At 45.0% G+C, this 9,995-nt stretch overlaps 1 protein-coding gene across 1 annotated transcript in view; it reads right to left on the reverse strand.

The window, feature by feature from the left end:
* Positions 1-5,964, reverse strand: part of wnt6b (wingless-type MMTV integration site family, member 6b) — a 136,934-nt gene extending 130,970 nt beyond the window's left edge. The window contains exon 1 of the mRNA XM_072262368.1: positions 5,888-5,964. Within this exon, the coding sequence (XP_072118469.1) occupies positions 5,888-5,964 (77 nt within the window). The remainder of the gene's footprint in view (positions 1-5,887) is intronic.
* Between the last annotated feature and the right edge of the window lie 4,031 nt (positions 5,965-9,995).

Here is a 9,995-nt window from a genome sequence, read left to right on the forward strand (position 1 = left end):
CGAGCAGCCCACAAGTGTCGCCATGTTTCTGGTGCCCACAGCTAACCAACCCTAACCCTAACCCATATGTCTTTGGAATGTGGGAGGAAACCAGAGCACCCTGTGGAAACCCGCACAGTCACGGAAAGGATGGACAAACTCCTTACGAGCAGCAGTGGGAATTGAACCCCAGTTGCTGGTCCTATCATGCTCTATGCTAATCGATATGCTACTGTGCCACCATGACCGTTGCTATTGCCTGTGGGATCTCGAAAAGCTATAATATTGCTCCATTTTTTTACATTTAAATATCTGCCTGACTTCCCTAAAAAACACATTGCAATCAACTTAAAATAATATTGAAATGAAAACTCCTTGGCTATCTACCAGCAGCCAATGTCTCTAGTTCATGTGAATGGAGTTAAAGTGCTTGCCAAGTTATAATCAGCTTCAATACAGCGGGCAGCGTTGGACTGAGAGTCGGGAAATCAATGAGAGTTCACACCTCAGGTTAGACTTCAAGAGGAGTTTCCCCAGGGTAACAGAACGGCCCAATTGATGCTACGGTAGAATAGCGGTTGGTGTAACATTATAATAGTGCCAGCAATCGGGGTTCATTACCTGTTGCTCTTTGAAAGGAGTTTTTACATTCTCCCTATGGCCGTGTGGGTTTCCTCATGGTGATCCACGTTCCTCCCACATTTCAAAGACATTAGGGTTAGCATTAGTAAATTGTGGGCATGATATACTAGCAACACTTGCAAGCTGCGCCCTGCACATCCACAGACTGTGTTGATTGTTGACACAAAAACAATTCATTTCACCGTATGCTTCGATGTGCCAAATAAAGCTAATCTTTAAAAATGTTAAGAATTGTCCCTGCCAGGCTCAGACCAGACAGGAAACTGGGAGATACTAAAACTGAAACCTCTGGTATATCTCAGTAGTTCAGGCAGCATCCACAGAAAGAATAACTGTTAACGTTTCAGTTCTGAGCCTCTAAAAGTTATTGAATATTACAGCACAAAAACAATCTCTTCGGCCCAACCTGTCAGCCAAGACATCCATCTAAACAAATCCTATTTGCCTGCATTTGGCTGCATTCCTCCACAACTTTCCAATCCATGTACCATTCCAAGTGATTTTTTCAATGTTAAACCACAAGACACAGGTGCAGAGTCTGGCTATTCAGCCCATCGAGTCTGTCCACCATTAAATCATGTCTGATGTATCTTCTCTCTCAACCCCATCCTTTTGCCTTCTCCCTGTAACCTTTGACTAATCAAGAACCTATCAAAAATAACTATAACCATATAACCATATATGATTCCGTGATATCACTCTGGAGAAACATTGTATCATTTCTTAATGCATGCATGCATTTCTAAATGATGGTAAACGAGGACTGAGTGTTCTCATAATCTAAACAATGACTTAGCCTCCACACATGGCAGTGGCAATGAATTCCACAGATTCATCACCATCTGGCTAAAGAAATTTCTCCTCATCTCTGTCCTAATGGGGCATCCTTGTATTCTGAGGCTGCTCCCTCAGATCCTCAACTCTTCCACTATTGGAAATATTCTCTCCATGTCCACTCTATCCAGGCCTTTCGATATTCGTTAGGCTTCAATGACATCCCTCGTTATTCTTCCAAGCTCAGCGAGTACAGACCCAGAGCCATTAAACGCTCCTCATACATTAATCCTTTCATTCTCAGCATCATTCTCGCCATCCTCCAGACACTCTCCAATGCCAGTACAGTCTTTTTTAGGTAAGGTGCACAAAACTGCTCACAGTATTCTAAGTGTGGTCTCACTGGTGCTATAAAGCCTCATGCATTATATCCTGGTTTTACATCCTAGTGTTACTGTACCCACCTCTACCACAGCTTTATTACACATTACATGGAGGGCCAGGCAGGTTGTGTAGAGATCTGTGAACAACAACTGTTGCTAACACTAGGCAGGGCGGAAGACTGATACTGGAGTGTTCAGACAGGTACTGATCAACGTTCCCTCTCATTTTTTTTACAGCTGCATAGACCAACCATTGGTTTGAGAAGGAAACTTTTACATGGTCTGAAAACTGCACGGCACTTTAATAAAACATTATACTTTTTAAATTTCAGCTGCTACGTATGTGGGAGCATTCAGTTACTGCACGGCTCAGAAAGAATAATGGTCTTTATAGACTGGGTGTGGATAGGCTGTTCCCGATAGTAGTGGAGTTTTGGACCAGAGCACAAAGCCTCAAAGTAGAAGGACATCCCTTTAGAAGAAAGACGAGGAGGAATTTCTTCAGCCATAGGGCGAATCTGTAGGGTGGTGGATACCTGTTTAAGGTGGGTGGAGGAAAGTATAGAGGGATGTCAGAGGTAGGTTTTTAAACAGAGGATGGTAGGTGCGTGAAAGACTGATGGAAGATGGTGGCAGAGGCAGATACATTAGGGGCATTGAAGAGACTCCTAGATAGGAACAAGGGTGAAAGCAAAATGGAGGACTATGTAGGAGAGAAGGGTTAGATTGATCTTGGAGTAGGTTAAAGGGTTAGCTCAACAATGTGGAGTGAACGACCAGTGCTGTCCTGTATGGTTCTATGTTCTAAAGACAACTTTAGTGACACATAACGCAAGCCTATGTGTGCACAGGTATCATGAAAATCTTGCTTGCTGAAGCACTACAGACACAGAGCATCACGTCAGCAGCATTCACAAGAAATACATAAATTAAACATAAATTATACACAATCTTTACAAGAAAGAACACAAATGGAACAAAAAAAAGGTCCTTTTTAGTACATAGTGAACAAAGTGGTTTTAACGTATGATCAGGATTGTGCTGCTTGCTTCAATGGTTAAAGAAAAGTAGCAGACCTTCAACCTAATGTGGTGTGAGTTTCCCTTTAGATAGTTCTGACCGATCACTTTAGCAATTCGCCAGCTAAAAAAAAGCTACTGGAGGAATTCAGTAGGTTGAGCAGTATATATGGGGAGAAAGGAATTGCGAATATTTTGAGTCAAAAGCCTGTGTCAGGACTGCTTTGAGCCCAAACTTGAAACCACGCCATTTCCCATCTTGCCACGCAGATGCTGCTCGACATGCTGAGTTCGTCCAGCAGATAGTTGCTCCAGATTCCATCATCTGCAGTCTTACAAGTCTTCCTTAATTATTCCCTATTTCCCCAGGATTAAATTTTGATTGTAGTAAACCTACCACACAGTACGGGCCCTTCGGCCCCCGACGTTTTGCCAACCTCTTAATCTATTCCACGATCAATCGAACCTATCCCTTCTATATAGCCCTCCATTTTTCTATCATCCACGTGCCTGTCTAAATTTCAGCTATCCCTAATGGATGTGCCTCCACCACCACCTCTGACAGTGCATTCCACACACACCACTGTGTAAAATGTTTACCTCTAGTAGCCCCCCTACTTTCCTCCAGATGTCCCCTCATATTAGCCGTAAATACAAGGCTGTATATGAAGACCCTTTTCTATCATTGGACACTTGTCATCAGTACTCTACTGTAGAGCCACATTCTACAACACTAAAGAGGGCACAGAGAAGATTGATAGTCTGCAGACTGACAGCAGTCACAATGAAATCAAACAGCTCAAGACTTCATGGTGAGCAGCTTTGGGTCCCCTACCTAAGACAGAATGTGCTAGCTTTGGAGAAGGTCCAGAGGAGGTTCAGAGAATGAATCTGAGAATGAAAGGGTTAATGGATGAGGAGTGTTTGTTGGCTTTGGGCCTGAACTCACTGGAGTTTAGAAGTATGAGGGGAGACCTCATTGAATCCAATTGAATATTGAAAGGCCTAGGTAGTGTGGACATGAAGAGGAGATTTCCTAATGTGAGGGAGTGTAGGACCAGAGGGAACAGCCTCAGAATAGAAGGGCATCCCTTTAGGACAAAGTTGAGGAGGAACTTCTTTAGCTACAGGGTGGAGAATCTGTTGCTGTGGAGGCAAGTCATGGGGTACAGGCGCTTAAAGTGGAGCTGGACAGATTCTTGATTAGTAAGGGTATCAAGGGTTACGGGGAGAAGGCAGGAGAATGCGGTTGACTAAATCAGCCATGATGGAGTCACAATGGGTCTGAGTGACTAATTCTTATGGTTTCATACCTCATAGCACCGAGAACAATAGGTGGAGGGAACAGAAGAACGGAGAGGGTGGGTGTTGGGGTAAGTAAAGTAATACCATCATCAAGAAAATATCACAGTGAAACCTTGCTGTGTTCATGAAATGTAATTTTCAGTAAAGATGATTAGTCTGCACTTCTTTGTGTACTTTTTGGAAGGTCTCCGATCCATGCACTGGAATTGTGGTAGTACTGAAAGGGTTAAGGTGCAACAAGAACGGACTGCATAAGCTACACTCTCCTGTGTTGAACTGGGGTGACCACCTGATCGAGGGGTTTTAAATGAAAAATGGGTCCATTGGATTGTATATGGAGAAATTGTCTCCCCAGTGGGCAAATTCAAAGGAACAACCGGTTGATTTGTCTGGAAATCAACTAGTTAGCGAACTCATCGCTCTCTACCCCCACCTCTCTCTCTCTCTCTCTCTCTCTCTCTCGCACTCTCTGTCGCTCTGTCTTTATCTCTCTCGCTCTTCTCTCTCTCTCTCTGTCTCTGTCTTTCTCTCTCTGTCTGTCTCCCTCTCTCTCATTCTCTTTCTTTTCTTTGGAACGTGATCTGGTTCACTCCACACCGTCATATCGTCTCTTCTCGTTGCTCTGGCCAGGCCACACAAACTGGTGCGGCGTGCATTTCGGAGATGGCTCTCTCCAGCGACAAGTTTAACGAAGGCTGTCTTCTTTAAACTGCGGTCGGGCAGATATTTCTCCCTGTGTCAGGGGAGGGGAAAATACGCATTCCTATCATCAAGAGCGAGCGCTCGCTGTGCAAGAAATATGTTTCGTGAAATTTATGTTGCTGTGGGCGCAGGAGAGAGAATTTCTCCAGTTAAGAAGAAGACGCCCTTCAATATATCGATAAACTCGGACCATCTTAACTTTACTGTTCAGGTGTAAGGTTTCGGCAAGATGGAGAGAGAGAGTGTGTGTGTGAGAGAGAGAGAGAGATGATTAGAAAGGAACAGATGGATAGAAACAGAATATGTGAGGACGGAGATCGGTAGCAAGCACGAGAAAGTGGGACAGGGAAACCAATGGGAAATAAAAGATGGGCTGATTTACAGTGTAGAGAGAGAAGCAGCGACAAGAATAGAGAAGGAGAGAAAGAGATGTAGACGGGAAGAAAAAGAGGCTAAGAGCTTGATAACAGAGAGAGAGAGAGAAAGGGAGAGTGAGAAAGTAGGGGAGGGAGAGGTGAAGATGCGAAGAAAGGGAGAAGGAGAGAGTGAGAAAGGGGAGCAAGAAGAGGGTGTAGTGGGTATGGGGAGTGAGAAGGAGAAGATGAGAGATGAGTGCAGAGACAGCAAAGGAAGGAGAGAGAAGTGAATAGTTAGAGAGAGGTAGAGAGGCAGGGAAGGGGAAGAGGAAGGGGAAAGGAGAGGATGAGAGAGGGGTACAGATAACGTGAGAAAAGAGGGAGAAGCAGGTAGGATGACAGAAAGGTGAAGAAGCAGAGAGATGGATAAGGGGGAGGGAGACAGAGGGAATGAGAGAGAGTTACACAAAGCGAGAAAGGGGAGAGTGAGGGATGTATGTGAGAGAGCGAGGAAACGAGGCAAGCGGATATTAGAGGGAGAATTAAAGGGACATGTTGAGTAAAGTAATGTGACGGAGAGTGAGGAGAAAAGCGAGGGAGAGAGAGAAACGGAAAATAAGGAAGAAGAGAGAGGGCAGAACTGGAGGTGAATGGGAAAGGGTGACGGGGAAGGAGCGCAGAGAAGGGAGGGAGGGAGAGACAAAGAGGCAGAGACCTCGTTACTCACCACCAGAGACTGATGATGTTGGCCGGACAGAGAAGGAAGAAGAAGAGGGCGAGTTGTCCGCGGGACACCGGCTCCATTCTGTTTCACGGCGCTGTTGAGGTCAGGACCAGCCTCTTGACAAGCCGCCTCCTCTCGGCCGATCAGACGCGGTGCTCAGCCAGAAAGAGTGGGTGAGGAGGCAGAAGGGGGGCGTGGGCTGGGAGAGGGGTTGTCTTCGCACCGTCCCGGGCAGGAGATCGAGAGACGCTCCCGGACTTGGGACTCTCGAGGCGGTGGGGGTCCTCAGCTCTGAGGAGCCGAGATGGTGGAGGCGCGTTGAGTTGAGATCTGGGGAGGAGTTCTGAGGATGTTCTCATTGGAAGGAAGACAGATCTTGGTCAACATGGAACCGATGTGGAAAAGCTTGGAGATATTAGGAACCAGGTTGCAGACACAGAGAGGGCGGTGAAGAGTCGGGAGCGCCACGCGAGAAAAAGCCTTCTGAAATCTTCCAGAGAAGGTGGGAGCGCGGTTAAATATAATTCAGAAACTCTCGCGCAGCTTGGAGACCTCAAATCTTCTTGGTGGTTCCAAAGGTTGACTTGATCGAAGATTTGAAAGAGTTTGGGAACTTGATTCAGTTTAGGAGAAGGTCGGAGCAGTCCACTTAGTTGTTGGAAGGGGACTTGCGGTCAGTCTGTCCCGGTTGGGATCATACCCCAACACTAGACCAATAGCCCGTCTTTGCAAGGGTATGTTCGGTATTCGCCACTCACATCAATAGTGATCTTCCAAGCGGATCGGACCAGGAGATGCGTCCAGAAGACAGCTGGAAGAATTCGGCGATCAAAAAATTCTCAGCAGGAACAGTTTATAATATAAATTACAGTCAGTCGCGGCGTGAAAGTGAAAGAAAGTAGCGGGGTGGTTAACCGGCGAGGTAAAGGGGAGTTGTGGGTTCTCCCAGAGTTAGCGGTGAGTCGCCGGCGTCCTGTTCGCTGAGCCGGTGCGCTCGCTTCTGCACCACTCTCTCGGATGTTGCTGAGTGCTCTGGCAGCGAGCGAACAATCACTTTGTTCTCCCACACATTCACTCGTCCTACGTTCTCCGCTGACGTCGCCCCCAGCCAGAGAGAGAGAGAGTGCTGTTTATGTGTCAGTCAAGAGAGTAAGAGGGGTTGATCATCTGTGCAGGGGTGTGGTGCCGAGGCTGGGTCGCTGCCGGATCTGTTTACTGTAAGCAGAAATGGATCTGAGTGCAGCAACCGGGAAGGTGAGGAAGGTAGGGAGGCGGTTAAAGGACTGGCTGAAAAACACCTGGGATCCTAGCACAGCTAGAGAGAGAGGAAACAGATATTGTGCTAAGGACGATAATGGATGTGTGTGTGTGTGTGTGTGTGTGTGTGTGTGTGTGTGTGTGTGGTGTGTGTGTGTCTGACTGTCTGTGACTGGGGGAGGTGTAAAGTGTTGAGATGGAGGGGTAAAGAGATAGGTTGTAAGAAAGAAGGACATCTCTGAGACACAAGAGGCAACCGATGTTGTATTCTGGAGCAACAAACAATCTACTGGAGGAACTGGGGGGGCGGGGGCGGGGGCGGGTTCGAGCAGTTATAAAACCTGCATCAGGACATCATTGAGGGAGACAAAAAATCTTAGAGAGAGAGAGAGAAAGAAAGAAAGAGAGGGAGAGAGAGAGGGAGCAAGGAAACAAGCCCTTCAGCCTGTCAACTCAGACCATAAGACATAAGAGTCTGCTCCACCATTTAATCATGGCCTGATTTACTTTTCCTCTCAACTCTATCCTCCTGACCTCTCCCCATAACCTTTGATACTTTATTAATCAAGAACCTATCAACCCCTGCTTAAATATACCCAATGACTTGGCCTCCACAGCCATCTGTAGCAAAAAAGAATCCATGGATTCACCCCCCTCTGGCTAAAAAATTTACTCCTCATCTCTGTTCTAAGTGGATGTCCATCTATTCTGAGGCTGTGCCCTCTGGTCCTAGGCTCACCAACTCAATCTGTATGCTAATATCTTTATTGTAATACCATGGGGTCTTATCTTGTTAAGCAACCTCATGTGTGGCACCATGTCAAAGCCCTCCTGAAAGTCCAACTATACCACATCCACTGACTCTCCTTTGTCTATCCTGCCTGTTATTTTCTCAAAGAATTCCAATAGATTCGTCAGGCAAGATTTCACCTTAAGGAAACATTTTGCCTGTTTTATCTTGTGCCTCCAAGTACCCCAAAATCTCATCCTTAATAATGGACTCCAACATCTTCCCAACCACTGAAGTCAGGCCTATATTTTGCTTTCTCTGCCTCCCTCCTTTGTTAAAAAGTGTAGTGACATTTGCAATTTTCCATTGCTCAGGAACCATTCCAAAATCCAGTGATCCTTTAAAGATCATTAGTAATGCTTCAATAAGTTCTTCAGCTACTTCTTTCAGAACTCTTGTGTGTAGTCCATCTGATTCAGATGACTTATTTACAGTACCTTCAGACTTTTCAGCTTCCCAAGTCCTATCTTCTTAATAATAGCAACTACACTCAATTCTGCCAAATGACATTCTCAAATTTCTGGTATACTGCTAGTGTCTTCCACAGTAAAGACTGACACAAAATACTTATTAATTTCACCCACCATTTCTTTGTCCCCCATTACTAACTCTCCAGCGTCATTTTCCAGTGGTCTAATATTCACTCTTACCTCTGTTTTACTCTTTACATATCTGGAAAAATTTTGATATTCTCATTTATATTATGGGAGGCTTACCTTCTTATTTCATATTTTCTCCCTTCATGGATTTTAGTTGCCTTTTGTTGGTTTTTAAAAGCTTCCCAATGCTCTAACTTGCCATTAATCTTTGCTATATGAGTTGTTCTCTCTTCTGCTTTAAAACTGTCTTTGACTTCTCTTGTCAGCTGCAGTTACCTCACCCTCCCTTTAGAATACTTTTTCATCTTTGGGATGTACAGTATCTATCTTCCTCTTTCTGAATTGACCCAAGAAACTCTAGCTAGTGCTATTCTGCCATTATCCCTATAATGTCCCCTTCCAATCAACTTTGGTGAGCTCATCTCTCAAGCCTCTCAAATTTCCTTTACTCTACTGTAATACTGATATTTGACTTTACCTTAAGCTCCCTAATCAAACCTAGTTCATTACACAGCACCCAGTTCACAATTGTCTTTCCCATAGTGGGCTCAACCGCAAGTTCATTCAAAAAACCATCTCATAGGCATTCTACAAGTTCCCCCTTTTGAGATCTAGCACGAATCTGATTTTCCCAATCTACCTGCATATTGAAATCCCACCCCTATGACTATCATAACATTGCACTTATTACATTCCTTTTCTATCTCACGTTGTCATTTATATCCCACATCGTGGCTACTGTTCAGAGGCCTTTATATAATTCCCATCAGGGTCTATTTCACTTGCCTTTTCTTAATTTTACCCACAAGGATTCTACATCTTCTGAACCTATGTCTCCTCCCTCAAAGGTATTGATTTCATTTTTTTTACCAACAGAGGCACCTAACCCTCTCTACCTACAAGGTGCATCCTTGGATGTTAAGTTCCCAACAATGGTCTTCTTTCACCCATGACTCAGTGATGCTCACAGCACCATACTTGCTAACCTTTAAGTGCACTACAAGATAATCTATGCACCTTATTCTGTATATGATGTGCATTTAAACGTAACACCTTCAGTCCTGTATTCATTGCCTTTTTCTATTTTGCCGTCATATTACACTTCAACTCATCCCACTGACTGCAATTTTGTCTTAGCATCTGCCTGCCCTTTCTCACAGGCTCACTACAAGATGCATCAACTTATATACTTATCTCCCCGTCCCTAGCCCTATCACTCCAGTTCCCAAGCCCTGCCAAATTAGTTTAAATACCCCTACCCTAACAGCTCTAGAAAACCTCTCTGCAAGGATATTGGTACCCCTTGGGTTCAGGTGTATCCCACCTTTTTAACAGGTCATACCCTCCAGAGAGAGATCCCAATCTGATGCAGAAATCTGAAACCTTTCCCCTCGCACCACTCCCTTAGCCACTTATATATCTGTATTATCATCCTATTCCTGCCCTGATTAGCATGTTGCTCTGA

Source organism: Mobula birostris, chromosome 6, assembly GCF_030028105.1.
Source record: "Mobula birostris isolate sMobBir1 chromosome 6, sMobBir1.hap1, whole genome shotgun sequence".
In the NCBI taxonomy this organism is placed as follows: Eukaryota; Metazoa; Chordata; class Chondrichthyes; order Myliobatiformes; family Myliobatidae; genus Mobula; species Mobula birostris.